At 39.7% G+C, this 16,570-nt stretch overlaps 1 protein-coding gene across 7 annotated transcripts in view; it reads right to left on the reverse strand.

Moving 5' to 3' along the window:
- LOC140479074 (rho guanine nucleotide exchange factor 4-like) overlaps positions 1 to 16,570 on the reverse strand; it is a 474,075-nt gene that overhangs the window by 167,778 nt on the left and 289,727 nt on the right. The window contains exon 1 of one of the 7 annotated variants that reach the window (XM_072572912.1): positions 1,673 to 1,956. The exons of the other annotated variants lie outside the window; for them this stretch is intronic. Coding sequence (XP_072429013.1) covers positions 1,673 to 1,838 — 166 coding nt within the window. The 5' untranslated portion in view covers positions 1,839 to 1,956. Of the gene's footprint in view, positions 1 to 1,672; positions 1,957 to 16,570 lie in introns of those variants that run through there. 7 annotated transcript variants of the gene reach the window in all.

Genomic DNA, 16,570 nt, shown 5'->3' on the forward strand with positions numbered 1-16,570 from the left:
CAGCTCAATTCCAGCTCCTGTTTGGGCTATCCTTGAAATAAGCTCCATATCTTTTCCCAAATGCTAACCACCAGCCAGTTCAGAATGGGAATTACTCACTCAGCTGAGCTGAAGCCTCATAAATGAGATCTCTTTAGAGCGGAGCTGAAAATTCCCCTCCCACTATATACCTCAGGGTGTGGTTTCAATTCCTGCTCTGTATTCCCATTTTTCAGACGTTACAATTTCAATTTCTCATCTGCATTGTATCACAGTGCATAGTTTCAAATCCAACTCCAGTCTATTCAAGGATACATATTGATGTCATGCTAATCTCCTCTACTATCAGCGTCTATCCATCAAATCAACAATATGCAACTTCTTACTCCTCTTCGTTACAATATTTCAAGGTCCTGACGTGATGTAAATCTAACTAACTTAAGGCTAGCCATTTCAGAAAAAGTCTGAAACCAGTTGTCTCTGGAGTTACTTCCAGCTTTGATTCTAAAAATATCCAGTGTATTTAGTATTGCTAGACAGCTTACATTGTTGCACGATATTGGTAAAGGAGTGGTAAAAGTGTTGGCAAAGATTCTCATGATGACAAGGCATCATTTGAATAACATACAGCCTGAAAAGTGCATTTCAACTTTACAGCTGATCTTAAACTCTGATGCACAATGTTAAATATGAACTAAATATTTACTCTATTAAAATATGACTGGAGTTGTTTCAATATTAAAGGTTTCACTTCCTCTGATGGAGCTTTGATAAGCACTGATATGCTGTAAGGGTGAGATGAAGTGTGATGGGAGGAGGCTTGCGTGGAATGCATAGACAAGGAAATGAATCATATTCCTTTATACAGTTGTATCATGTGTTAATTTCAGAATGTAACTAACATAGTCTGCAAAGCAATTTTACCCATATTTTTCAGTGATAACAAAGAAATCCTGTAAGAGGCTCTCTGTTATAAAACTGATGTATTTTAGAATGGAATTCAGAATTAAAATACATTCTGTACAACATTTCCTGTGCCTTATTGCTGACAGCTCGAGATTTGCTAATAATCACTGCTCTGATTTGCTTTCCAGTCATAAAAATATCTTCAAAGAAAGCTGGAAGCGTATAGACAAGCTATAATTCTTAAAATAACACATGCAAAACAAAAGGTTTAAGTCAGTGAAATATTTCAAGTCTGTAAAATTCAAAAATCTATTGAAACAAGTTTTTTTTTATTAGCACAGTATATAGTTAATTCTGTTGCTTCTCAACTTGGCAGTATTCCAGTTATCCATGTTTGAAATTCACTGGATTCTGTGCGAATGTCAAAAACTCCCACCAGAATGTACTAAGGAAAATTACCAGCAAGCTTGGATTTTCTGGGACTGTGCAAACTGGGTGCTCTAACTCAACCAGAATTTAAAGAGATTAAAAGACTCCTTTTTTTGGAAACCACAATTTGATTAATGAAACCTAACCCTGTCATGCTTTATCTCACCAACTATAAGCAGAATTTGCTTTCTTAAAATAAAATATGCTAGCCAAATAATCGATTTTTAAAAGAAGCAACATGTCGACTAAAGGGAGAGTCTCCTCATTCTATGCCAAGGATTAATCATTTTTATCCCCCAGTGTTGTAGATGATTTCAGTCAAGGTCAATCAATAGCACAAAGATCAAGCGATGCTTACCACAAGTAGAGTACAGACTCTCCAGGCTCCAGTACCTTGACAGGGCTCCTCTAATACCATAACTGCTGTCAGACTCTGAGCCAGGAGACAGCCCTGAGCTGCCGCTACTGCTGCAGCTGCCTGTTGTATGTGGCCCACTTGACTCACCACATTGCTGGGTCCTCATGTAGACCGACAGGTCAGGGAGAGGACTTTCCTCCCCTCCGTGCTTAGATTCGGTTACAAGCTCCAGCCAGAGAACCTGCCTGCATTACAGTCAGCCTTTGGTGTGGTACCTGCTACTGTCTGGTGACAGACTGACTGCGAATCCCTGAGTGAACACTAGCTGCATCCGACTCACATACACAGTGATGTCACGGGGGTCCACTGAAGGGGGTTCCTTGACCCAATGTAACACTAACAGGGAAGATAATGTACATAAGTACATGAAAAAAATGAATACTCATTTGGATATTTTTTATTATGGTGAACTTATTATACTTCAAAACAATGGGAACTAAAACTAGATTGAACATTTTTATATATAGATAATTTTGAAACAAATATTGAGTTTTAAAGTTGACATGTATGTTTTTTAAATTGGTTTTAGGGAAATTGGCATGTGTTTTGTTTTATATTTAGGCATCATTCCTGAACAGGGGACCTTTTATCCAGACATTTGTATGTCTCCAATTGATACAATGCTGAGTGTGTTAGTGTAGTAGGCTGTTCCGAGTGGTCAGTTTGCTTGTCATCTCTTGCTTTCAGCTCTCACTACTGGCTGCAAGTCCAATTGTTGCACACAGGGGACTGAGTGCATAAGCCTCTCCCACCCACACAAAGCCTTTGCATCAGCAAGCCTTGTGTTGTACTTCCCCATGAAAATCTATGTCAACTGTTACACCAGACCTGTCCTGGAAAGCCACTGCCACCTCCTAAGCAAGGGGGAGATGTATAACACACCTCTTGGGGAATGGACAGTCCCTTGATTGTGCAGCCATCAGTTCAAACTGTGTGTATCTTATCATGCAATTCAGAATCAGGAAGCACATGTGGCAAGTCACTGGGCTCCAATGGGCTGCAGCCACATAAGTGCAACAGGACAAATTATTTGCCAGTTCACCAAAGGGTGAGGTTGCAGATGAGTTCTCCTTTGGGGACCTCAGATAAGAACTTCAATAGGGCTGCAAACACGGAATAAAAAGCAAGATTCATGGCAGGTCTGTGAGAAAGTGTGATGGCACTGTCAAGGCTCACAGAAGATCACAGCTCCAATGTTACACTGGCATTTCCATAGAACCTAACATTTACAGCATTTTTGGACTCAGTTATGCTCCAGTATCTAGTGAGTGGGGGCTCAGCTTTGATTGTGGCACAGAGGCATCTAATGTCTCAGTGCTGCAGGCGAACTCAGGCTAACAGCATGAGGTCTCAGCAAAAGCAAAATACTGAGTTTGCTGGAAATTTGAAGTGAAAACATGAAGTGCTGGAGAAACCCAACAGGCCAGGTAGCATCTGCAGAAACAGAGTAAATGTTTCAGGTCACTAACTGTTCTTCAGAACTGGGAAACATTAGAAATAAAATAGGCTTTAAACATGTGAAAATGAGGTTGGTCAGATAATAATATTGAGCATTTTGTATTATTAGCGTTGTCTACTATAATGAAACAAGTACATGCAAATTGTCCTTCACCTGGAATGAGTGATTGGAGTCTGGAGCAGTGAGGAAGGAGGAGGTGAAAAGACAGGTGTAACATCTTCCAATGCTTGCAAGGAAAGGTGCCCTGGGAAGGGGAAAGAGTGTCATGGTTCTTTGAGGAGCTGAGCCAATAATCACAGAGGGAATAGCACTGATGAGAATCTCAGAATCCCTCCAGTGTGGAAACAGGCCATTTGGCCCAACAAGTCCACACCAACTTTCTGTACAGCATCCCACCCAGATTCACCCACCTATCCTATCCTTGTCTCTCTGTATTTCCCATGGCTAATTTATCTCACCTGCACATCACTGGACAGTACAGGCAAGTTAATATGGCCAATCCACTTAACCTGCACATCTTTGGACTTTGGGAGGAAACTGGAGCATCCACAAGAAACCTACACAGACAAGGTGAGAACAAACTCCACATAGAGAGTCGCCCAAGGCTGGAATTGTACCCTGGTCCCTGGTGCTGTGAGGCAGCAGTGCTAACCACTGAGCCACCGTGTAGGAGTGATTAGAAAATGTTTGCATGGATATATTATTGGATAATATTGTTCTGAATGTTTGTTTTTTTCAGTGCTATTTATTTTGACCAAGAGGATACTATGACGGGATGGACAAATGAATGACAAATAGTCAGTAATGCTAATGACAGGATGAATTCAAAAGGGAATTGGGAGTCTCAGTTACTGTTTATGCCCAACCATCCAAAATGAAAAGATACTGGGGCATCATCCTGTTCCTCCTTCTCGCCTGCTACTCCATCTCCACTGGTTGTGGCTTTCATATGCCTGGTCATGAAGATTCCACCAAAAACATATGGAGCTTATGAAGTGCATAGCAGACTACCACAAATTTGAAGGCATGCCCCAAGTGAGTATTATCTGACTTTCTTGTAACTGTATCAGGCAGCTGGCCTGTTGCTTGAATGCTGACGGTCTCCTCTCCAATGCTGCAGGCTTGTTCCCTTGTGATCAGCTGATGGAAAGAAGTCATGAGACATGTGCAGAGGCGGTGTTACCTTCTCAGTAAACCCCTGGTTCTTCATAATGGCTTGTAGACAACATGAGTGACAGACTACCTCAGGATCAATATATCTTGTCTGCTGCCAGGACGGTGGGATTTCACCACATGATGGTCTGACCATGATCTCACACCAGCAGCATATTAATGTAGTGAAAACCTTTGAGGATCCTGTTAAAATACATGTGGTTTGTAATATCTGCCCCACCATTAGCCAGGCAAAGCCTCCTGCATGCTCCTAATGCTTCTTAACAGTTCAGCTCTGGAAGGCGGGTAAGCAAGAACCGACTTTTGGTTACAAAAGCTTACCCTCTCTACTTGCCATTTCTCTGATCACCTTGGAAAACACATTGCAGCGTAAAAGCAAAATTGAGAAAACAAACATTCATCGAGAATGCAAAGGTATCCACAGATTTTGCCAAACCCATTCACAACAGTGGTATCAAAAACCTTTAATTTGTGTCATCTTTTTTCTTGCTGTCTGCACAAGCCACTTTCCCTTTTAAACTTATTACATGAGTTTGTGTGGCGAGTGTTCGTACGTGTGTGGGGATGGGCTCAATGTTGTGTTTTTAAGATGTTTCATGGCATTAGTAAATCGTAAAATTCCTCCTTCTGCCATTCAAGAAAACTTGATCAGCAGGCTCTTTCATTTTCCAGCAAATTACATTTTAATTGAAGTGACATAGCTGCATCCTAAAAAGAAAAAGAATGTTGTGACCAACCAAGTGGTGTTTAGCAGAGAGGATTATTTTCCCCTTCCTCACGCAGTTGTGATAACAGTAGCAGCAGAAATGGTTTCAGCTACCTCTTGGACATGTCTATGAGCCTTTCTTAGAACCCTGTGGTACCAATGCGGTTGCCATAGAGGAGATAAGCACAGAAACAGAAAGATTTTTAATACGCAGAGTGTATTGGATCCTTCTTAAAGCTGCAAAAAATTGATCCCATTCATCAAATGAATTGAAGGGTCAATTATATCAGGCTTGGAATCAATGTAAATTTCAGGCAGGGAAGATGCAACAAGTATATTTCAATGTTTAATAGCACTCTCAAACAGCAGTCAAAATGGTAATAAATCTTGGATTTTACAACAGATACTTTATTCGCACAGCTTTTTTGTCATGTCATAGGAAAGTTTTATTAATTTTATCTTTTATAGAGTTCACTCTTGTAATTCCATGTACTCTCAGTCCTTATCTATAACACCTTGGCATCTTTGTAGCTGCAAAATATTGTGGAGCCTAGCAGGACATGATTTAAATTAATATGGAAGTTGCTTGACACATTCTTAATTGAGTAATAAATGCAGATATTCCATGAAATTGTTCTCAGCATAATGTACCAATTCAGTTTATTTTATCTGCATCTTTACTGGGCGGCAATGACCATAAAACGTAGGAGAAGAAATCGGCCATTCAGCCCATCGAGTCTGCTGTGCTCTTCAATGAGATCACAGTTGATCTGATAATCTTTCACTCTACTTTCCTTTTTTTGATTCCCTAACTGATTAAAAATGTCTAACCCATCTTGAATATACTTAAAGATATAGCCTTGAAAGCCTTCTGCAGTGAAAAATTCCAGATATTAAATTCTGCCAGGAGAAGAAATTCCTCCACATCACACTTTGCCATTACTCTGAAATTATGTCTTCCAATTCGAGCTTCTCCCATAAGGGTAAACAACCCTTTCACATCTATCCTGTCAAGCCCCTTAATAATGTTGTAGATCCAATCTACTCAACCACTCCACATAAGAAAACTCCTCAATTGAAATCCCTCTAGATCTAATTGATCTTCTCTGGATTGTCATTGCCAGTTTATCTTTCTTCAGACAAGGGGGCCAAGACTGTTCACTGGATTCCAGGTGTGGGTCTGACTAGTACCTTGCATAGGCTTAGCAAGATTTCCCTATATTTATTCTCCACTCCTTTTGAAATAAATTCCATGTGTCTTTCCTATGACCTGCTAAACTTGGGCACAAGCCTTTTGTGATTAATGCATGAGGACTCCTAAATCCTTCTATACCAATGATTTTGCAGTCTTTCCCAATTTAAACAATATTCAGCTCCTCTATTCTTCCTGCCAATATGCATAACCTCAAATTCCCACATTATATTCTGTCTGCCAAGTTTTTGTCCACCAATTTAACCTGTCTAAACCTCTGCAGACTCCTGATGTCATTGCACCTGCTTTTGTGTCATTTGCAAACTTGGCTGTAAATTCACTTTCCTCATTCAAACCATCAATATGTACATGCAGTGAATAATGTGGTACTGATCTGCAATGATTCCAGTAGCACTCTATCATCTGATAATGCCTCCTTTTTTTCACAAATTCTCTATTTTTTATTAGTTAGCCAGTCCTTGACCCATATGATACCTAATGATGTGTTCTTATCGTATTAAGCAGACTTAGTCTCGTACCTTATCAAACATCTTTTTGTAAATGCAAATATATTATGTATCCTGGTTCCCCTTTATTTATCCTTCTTGTCAACTCTTTAAAAAATTGTAACGCATTGTCAGACATCATTTACCATTGAAACCATGCCGATCCTGTTTGATTGTATTTTGTATTCTTAAATTGTATTCTTATATTATGCTTTGATATTACATTCTTTATTACATACTCTTAACATTTTCCCATTGACAGATATTAAGTTAGCTAGACTATTATGCCCTGTTTATTATCGCCTTCCTTTTTGAATAAGAGTGCCACATTGTCAGTTTTAGAATCCTCTGGGACTTTTCACAGAAAGAAGGATTCTTGGAGGATTACTGGCATACAACCATTATCTTTGTTCAATATTCCAAGATACAAAACATCAGGTCCAGAAGACTTATCGGCCTTTAGCCCCATTAGTCTATCTAGTAACTTTTCTCTAGTAATAGCTATTGCATATATTTCCACTCACCATTAGCCTCTTTGGTTATATTTTTTGAAATCCATTAATGCCCTTTACTGTGAAGACTAAAACGAAGTATTTATTCAATGGCCATGCCACTTTCTGGTTAGCCAGTATTATTCTAAAAATCATGTGTTCACTTAGGCATTTGACTTCTTTCAATATATTTTAGGAAGCTCTTACTCTTCATTTTTACATTGCTTGTTAGTTTACACTTGAAGTTTATTCTTTCCCTCTATTTTTTGTTGGGTCACCTTTTGTTGAATTTTAAAACTCTCTCAATCCTTTGATTTACTATTGATCTTTTCTACATTGCATGTATTTTCTTTCAATTTGATACTATCCTTAACTTCATCAGTTAACCATTGTTAGTTTATCCCTCTCCTAGAATCCTTCTTTCTCACTGGGATACATATTTAGAACATAGAACAGTACAGCACAGAACAGGACCTTCAGCCCACGATGTTGTGCCGACCATTGATCCTCATGTATGCATCCTCAAATTTCTGTGACCATATGCATGTCCAGCAGTCTTTTAAGTGTCCCCAATGACCTTGCTTCCACAACTGCTGCTGGCAACACATTCCATGTTCTCACAACTCTCCGTGTAAAGAACCCGCCTCTGACATCCCCTCTATACTTTCATCCAACTAGCTTAAAACTATGACCCCTCGTGTTAGCCATTTCTGCCCTGGGAAATAGTCGCTGGCTATCGACTCTATCTATGCCTCTCATTATCTTGTATACCTCAATTAGGTCCCCTCTCCTCCTCCTTTTCTCCAATGAAAAAGGTCTGAGCTCAGTCAACCTCTCTTCATAAGATAAGCCCTCCAGTCCAGGCAGCATCCTGGTAAACCTCCTATGAGTCGTCTCCAAAACATCCACATCCTTCCTATAACAGGGCGACCAGAACTGGACGCAGTAGTCCAAGTGCTGTCTAACCAAAGTTTTATAGAGCTGCAACAAGATCTCACGACTCTTAAACTCAATTGCCCTGTTAATGAAAGCCAAACCACTATATGCTTTCTTAACAACCCTGTCCACTTGGATAGCCACTTTAAGGGATCTATGTACCTGCACACCAAGATCCTTCCTGTGAGTCATTAACTATTTTCTTAAATGTTCACCATTATTCATCAACCGCCTTTTCTGATTAAAGATAAACTTCGTTTCCAGGCCATTGTAGCTAATTTTGCCCTCATTCATTTGTAATTACCGCTGTTGAAGTTCAGTATAGCTGCTTCCAGTCCAAGTTTCTCACTTTCAAGTGAATGCTAAATACCACCCTGTCATGGTCACTGTTTCCTTGGGAATCTTTTCCTCACTAATCCTGCCTCACTACACAACACCAGATCCAAAATAACTCAATTCTTAGCTGGCTACTTTGTTCTATGAAACCAAATACACACTACAAATTCTTCTTCATGGCCACCTCAGCCAACTTGATTTTTCCAATCTACATGAAGATTAACGTCAGCCATGATTAATGTCCTGCCTTTTATATATGTTCTCATTATCTCCTGATTTATTCTCTGTCCAACAATATAGCTATTGTTAGGGGGCCGATAGATCACTCCCACCAGTGTCTTCTTGCCCTTTTTATTTCTTAGCTCCACCCATATGGATTTATATTAATGACTTCACCATCCTCTCCTTCCCGACTATCTTGTCAAAAGGTCATGGTAATATGTTAAACCTCATGAGGGTAGTGCACTCAGACCAAGTCCCATTATTGCTGGAGTCAACATAACACTTAAGGATTTTATGCAACTATGCAAAATTCTGTAATTTCATTGACATTATGCCCAAGTTGACAGAAAGCACAGACCTGTATTCTGTACATATCTATTTATTACAAACATATTGATCCTAGCTAAAGGAAAACAATTAAGAACAGTATAACTCTACTAATAAAATCTCTAACACTCTATAGGAATTTCCCTTACACACCCAGACAAGATAAAATGAAAACATGGGTGTTATGAGCAGAGGGAACAATGAGGAAGACAACTCAATGGTCTCTGTCTACAGGATTTACAAAGATGGCCCTTTTGTCTTATCTGCTTCTCAATCCACCTTCTCCAGAGACTTTCACTTGTTTGCAGGAGATACACAATGTGTGGCTCATACTTATAAAGTATGTGACTAATTGGTTAAGATCCACAGCTTAGAGCAACTGGCGAGGGAAGAAAATTGGCTTTCTTCAGGCTTGAAGTGCTTTTTATTGCAGAGGAAAGGATAGCTCCTGCCTTTTCAGATATATGATGATATCTGACTGAGCTTTTCACCCACAAGCTGTTCAGTTACCAGGCAGCCAATCACACAGTTATTTGCAGCAGAACGTCTTTGTCATCAAAAATAGCTCACCGCTCAACAGACCGATCAGCAACTTGTCACTACCCAAATCTCCCTTTGCGCACCCCCCGCCCTGGATCCAGTTTATCTTTAGTGAACACCTCCCTCTCCTGCTTGAACAAACAGCAGTATAAAGTGCACTTATAATGAGTGTCAGGTAACTTGCTTTTGAAAAGCGCAGTAACCTTTGATTTTTCAAACAGTCCTTTTTCCATTTCAGTCCACAATCCTAAAAACAGAAAAGACATGAATCTTATGAATAAAACAGTCAGATTTCCTGTGTTATGATCCCAGCTGATGGCAATATTATACAAGTCAGATCCCAGAGTAAAATCTGCATTGATAGATCATACGTTTAATTTTTGTGGTGATTATGATTGTTGTTAGTCACAAACATATTCACAAAAGGCTACAAATGTTCTATAGCAAAAGAACATATGCTTGTTACACAAAAGAGACAGAAAATGATCAAAGATATATATACATATAATATATATGAAAGAGATATCTAAACACCAACAGTAAAACCGTCCTGTTCCCCAACACTGTGCTTTTACAGACATTCAATTCCTGAGTAATTTCTCTACGATCTCAAGTCTAGAAGTTTTTACTAATCTGACTCCTCCAATTTCATTTCTTTGAATAGTGGAGATAGTTTCATGAGTCTTTTGAGTCCACAGGGATGAACATTCCACAATTTGATGGTCCAAACTTTTTCAGTTCTAATGACTTGAATATCTATCTAAAATATCCTGGCCTAAAAATACCACACTAAATCACGTGGCAAAGGTGACTGGGTATTACAAAACATCATAAAAAACTCAAAAAGCCGAAGTAGGAGCTGGACTTCCACCATTCAATACGATCATGGCTGATCTCATCTCAGCCTCAACTCCACTTTCCTACCCGCTCTTCACAAGATTTCAACCCATTACTAATTAAATCTCGATCTCCTTCTTAACTTCAATCAATGTCCTGGCATTCCACAGATACACAACACTTTATGACAAGTAATTCCTCCTCATTTGTTTCAAATCTACTATCCCTATCCCAAAATGGATGACCTCTCATTCTAGGTTTCCCAAGATGAGGAAACATCCTCTCTAGGTCTACTTCGTCAATCCCCTTTAGCACCTTATATCTTTCAATTGGATCTCCTCTCATTCTTCTGAACTCCAATGATTACAGACCTAAATTTCTCAATTTCTCTTCATAGGACAAATCTGTCATCTCTGGAATTAATCTAGTGAACTTCCTCTGAGCTACTTCCAATATAATTAAATCCCCCCGCAAGTGAGGAGACTAAAACTACACGCAAGACTCGAGGTATGGTCTCACTAATGCCCTGTACAATTGAAGCAACACTTCCTCACTTCAATGCTCCATTCCATTTGCAACCAATGCCAAAAATCCATCTGCTTTCCTCATTACCTGATGTACCTATGTACCTCATTCTCTGAGCTAAGAGCTTGATTTAGCTGGTAGGAGACATTGTTCTCCCTTCTGAACTGATCTCCACATTCTTCTGAACTGAAACCTTGAACTGTCCATTCTGAGGTTAAAAATAAGCCAGCGGCTTTCTTGTCTGTTGTAAACATTCCATCCTTTCACAGCACAGGGGTCCTTCCAGGCACATGACTGCAGCCACATAGTTTGTTGGAATTGATGCAAATAAGTTACTGTTTCAAATGACATTCTGAGCTGCTTCTTAAAAATAAACCTTGACAGCACTGATCCATATCAATCAGCCTCAACTTTAAATTCAAATCCCAAAATAAAATAAAAATATAAATACGTACATTACAGTACATTTTTCATCGTACTCATAACTATCCCAAATATTTTTGTGATTCATCAGAAACTTTTTGTAGCAAAAGTCTCTTGGCACTACAGAACTTGAAGATTGCTGAAAAAGAGAGAGCTGTCACTGACATGTTTTGTCCTGCACTTATCAGGAAGGAATGCCAAATTTCAAACAATTCCAACAGTTTGTACAAGGCTACTGACCGGTTGGCAAGACAATTCTGATTGGCCGAGACTTTGCCACAGATAAAGCAATTAGGGTCTAAGGGATCCCCAAGATCTTGAGCAACTCAAAGAAGATACACAGCTTAACGACATTGCTTTCACTTTGCAGAAAACAGATCCTTGTGCATGAATGTCTGACATTTCAAGGAAGCTTAAATGAGCCATGTTACAAGCCTGACTGATTATCAGAAATTGCACGTGACTGAAGCTAATGGGGCACTCAGCATTGCTTCATGCAGGGTTTTCATGAAATCTTACAACACAGAAAGAGATCATTTGACACATCTTCTAATTGCCAGATGTAACATCGCTCTTTACAGAAGGCTACACAGAAGCTTCAGTCTTGAACTGAAAGATGTCTCGTCAGGTTTGGATTAGGATAGTGTCCTAAGCCCAACTACCTTCAGCTGATTTACTAATGACCTTCCCTCCATCATAAGGTCAGAAATGGGGACGTTCACTGATGATTGCACAATATTCAGCAACTCCTCAAATTATAAAGTAGTCCATGTTCAAATGCAACAGGATTTGGATAATATCCAGGCTTGGGTTGTCAAGTGACAAGTAAAATTTGCACCAAACAAATGCCAGACAATGATCATTCCCAATAAGAGATAACCTAACCACTGCCCCTTGACATTTAATGGTGTTACCATCATTGAAATCCATGCTATCATTACCCTGGAGGTCACCATTAACCAGAAACACAACTTGACCTGCTACATAAACACAGTGGCTACAACAGCAGGTCAGAAGCTAGGACTATTGAGACAAGCAAATCACCTCCTGACTTCACAAAGCCTGTCTGCCATCTACAGGGCACAATTCAGGAGTGCAAAGGAATACTCCCTGCTAGCCTGGATGGGTGCAGCTCCAACAGTACTCAAGAAGCTTGACACCAGCAGTATGTACTGTCTACAAGATGCACTGCAGGAATTCACCAAAGATCCCTAAACAGCAACATCCAAACCCACAACTACTTCCATCAAGGGTCAAGGGCAGCAGATTTATGGGAACACCACCACCTGCAAGCTCCCCTCCAAGCCACTCACCATCCTGACTTGGAAATATGTGGCCATTACTTCACTGCTGCTGGGTCAAAATCCTGGAATTCCCTCCATAAAGGCAGTGCAGGTCAACTGAACATCATGTGGAGAGCAGTGGCTCAAGACGTCAGTTCACCATTGATGGGCAATAAATGCTGGCCAGTCAGTATGTCACGAGTGAATAAAATAATGTAATTCCCCAACTGCCATGTCATTTCACCACACTTATCACACTTAACTGAAAAGTCACAGTTGCAGGTGGATGGTAGCACACATTCTTAATAATTCTCATTTTTTGTAGTGCAGTAGACTGAACTTGTTCCATCACATGGACTTTATCAGTTCAAGAAGGTGGCCTGTCACCACCGTATCGATGGCAATTGGGGATGGGCAGAAAATACTAACCTAACGAGGAACAACCAAATCCTCTGAAAGCATTTTAACAAAAATGTTCTTCAACTGAGCAATGGCTATTTAAAATGACAACTGATAAAGCATTATGTATGTCACGTTATATGTGATTATCATAAGACATGACTGAAGCAAAAATTAATGTGGTAAAGAGGAGTATGTACAGAGGACTAAACATCCTGAAAGGAATGCTGTATGACATTTTAAGAAAAGCCATTCAACTATCTATCAACAGTAGAGCAGGCCTCACTGTATGTTGTCATGTATTTCTGATTTTTAACTGCATGTTTTAGCAATATCATTATACATTAATCAATACTTCCCCACTGAACACTTAGCAACAAAAAATATTTGACTAAATTTTTGATATTTAATCTGTCTTTGTCAATAGTGCACCACCTACTGGTGCTTAAGCTAAACACTGGCAAAATAGCCTTCCAACACAACTGACAGTCATTTTGGTTATTTAATATGTGCTCGCCTCTTCAATGTTGCTTTTGTACCTCTACTCTGTTACCATACATTAAAACACAGACATATAATCTAGTGTCATGTTTGATAAAATGAAGCAGCAATTTCATCTGGAAACATTCATAAATTCAATTTAATTTCTAATAATACTGCCAGGAGGTAACTTCCTCACAGCCTGTAGTATATTTTTAAATGTGGGTGCCAGATTCCTGGTAAGATGACAACTCAAAGCCAGTACCTTGGAATTTGGTCTTCTGTAAGTACTAGCCTCAAACCAGAACTTATAGTGTAACTGCCCCCTTCATTGAGTCCAGTTTCCCTCTATTGGTGCAATGATAAAATGTCTTTAATAAAGTCCCCACAGTTGTTCCACTGAATAACAAGTTGTACACTGAATTCTGTGACTGCACCTCAGGCTCTATTGTTTGGAGTAAGTAAAGGTGTCCTTGAAAATATACTTTTCAAAGTTCATATTAAAACCCTTGATTAGGTCACTTGATAGTCTTTTATGGATTATTGAATCTGTTTGAAGTTTGAAGATTAAGATGTGGCCTGATTATTCTGAGCAACCAACTAAAATCTGAACAATGGTCTTCAAAACTGTTTGCTGTCAAAAAAACAAGAATTTGGATTACAGTATGTCAGTAATTTGAGAAATTACATGTAGTAATTGGAGTATACTTGAGGGGGGAATTGGTAATATTCTCATAGCTCGCCCCATTCAATTTATCCTCGTGCCATTTCTGAGTCTGTCGTAGACTTGGTAATAGAGATGGAATTTTAACATAAAATCATAAGACTTAGGATCAGAACTGGGTGACTCAATCCACTGAATTGGTTCCACCATTCATGGAATCATAACTGATCTGAAGATCCTTCACTCCTTTTTTTAAACCATATCCACAGAACTCTTGATTCTCCTACTGATTAACAATGTGCCAATATCAGCCTTGAATACACTTAACTAAACAGCCTCAGTAGTCTTCTGCAATAAAAGAATCCCGCAGACTGACGACCTTCAGAGATGAAATTCCTCCTCATGCCTCTCTAAGCGCCAGACTACTTTAAAAATTAATCCGTCTGATGAGAGACTCTCCCACAACAGGAAACAACCTCTCTGCATCTTGTCCTGTCAAGATGATAAGAATTTTATATATTACAATAAGGCCTTTATGCATTCCGGTAAACTCCAATGAGTACAACCTACTCAACCTCTCATAATAAAAATCCCTAAAAACTCAGGATCAGTCCAGTGAATCTTCACTAGATTGTGTCTATTGCCAATATATCTTTCCTTTCCATAAGAAAAACAAAACTGGTCACAGTAATCCAAATGCGGACTGAAGTGGTCCTTGCACAGCCTGAGCAAGACTAATCACTCCTTTGCAATGAAGGCCAGCAATCCATTTGACATCCCTATGAACTGCTGAAATTGGATGCTAGCATTTTGTAATTGATACACAGGGACTCCCAAATCCTCTTGTGCTGTAGCTTTCATGGTCTTAACAAGCCCATTTTGAAGACCATTCAGCCCATCATGATTCATCCATCCAGACAGACCATAGGATGTACCATCCCATTGTTGATTAAATGATTGCAGAGTTTTTGCTTTCACTATCTTTTGGGCAATTCATTCATTGGTTGATCCAACTTTATGAAGCAAATGTCACAATATCTGGCACAAAATTTTGAACCTGTGGTCCCTTGTATCATCCCTTATATATCCAATCGTTTCCTTGCAATTATTCCAAACATCTGCCAATTCCAAAATAATATCAGTAGAGTCATTGTCATAGAGATGTACAGCATGGAAACAGACCCTTCAGTCCAACCCATCCATGCCACCAGATATCCCAACCCAATCTAGTCCCACCTGCCAGCACTTTTCCCATATCCCTCCAAACCCTTCCTATTCATATACCCATCCAAATGCCTTTTAAATGTTGAAATTGTACTAGCCTCCACCACTTCCTCTGGAAGCTCATTCCAGACACATAACACCCTCTGCATGAAAAAGTTGCCCCTTAGGTCTCTTTTATACCTTTTCCCTCTCACCCGAAACCTATGCCCTCTAATTCTGGACTCCTGCACCCCAGGGAAAAGACTTTGTCCATTTATCCTATCCATGCCCCTCATAATTTTGTAAACCTCTATAAGGTCACCCCTCAGCCTCCGATGCTCCAGGGAAAACAGCCCTAGCCTATTCAACCTCTCCCTATAGCTCAAATCCTCCAACCCTGGCAGCATCCTTGCAAATCTTTCGTGAACCCTTTCAAGTTTCACAACATCTTTTTGATAGAAAGGAGACCAGAATTGCACACAATATTCCAACAGTGGTCTAACCAATGTCCTGTATAGCTGCAACATGACCTCCCAACTCCTGTACTCAATATTCTGAGCAATAAACAAAAGCATACCAAACGCCTTCTTCACTATCGTATCTACCTGTGACTCCACTTTCAAGGAGTTATGAACCTGCACTCCAAGGTCTCTTTGTTCAGCAACACTCCCTAGGACCTTACCATTATGTGTATAAGTCCTGCTAAGATTTGCTTTTCCAAAATGCAGCACCTTGCATTTATCTTAATTAAACTCCATCTGCCACTTCTCAGCCCATTGGCCCACCTGATCAAGATCCTGTTGTAATCTGAGGTAACCTTCTTCGCTGTCCACTACACCTCCAATTTTGGTGTCATCTGCAAACTTACTAACAACAGTGCATTTAACAGCTTGCGTACTTTAACCTCAAGATGTTTTCCAGTCATCAAATAATGAAATAATAAATCTTCGCTTCAGGACTTAATGGCACCATCATTGTGGTTACTTATTTCAGGTCCCCAGTTTAGTTCCCGTTTATAGGCAGTAAGCCTGAAATACTGAGGCCTCGGGAGGTGAGCAACTCCGTAAGAGAGATGGCTCTGCTGTTAGGTGAGGCAGAACCTGATTCCTTCCCGTCTCCATAAACCATTCCAGCTG

This window comes from Chiloscyllium punctatum, chromosome 6 (genome assembly GCF_047496795.1).
Source record: "Chiloscyllium punctatum isolate Juve2018m chromosome 6, sChiPun1.3, whole genome shotgun sequence".
In the NCBI taxonomy this organism is placed as follows: domain Eukaryota; kingdom Metazoa; phylum Chordata; class Chondrichthyes; order Orectolobiformes; family Hemiscylliidae; genus Chiloscyllium; species Chiloscyllium punctatum.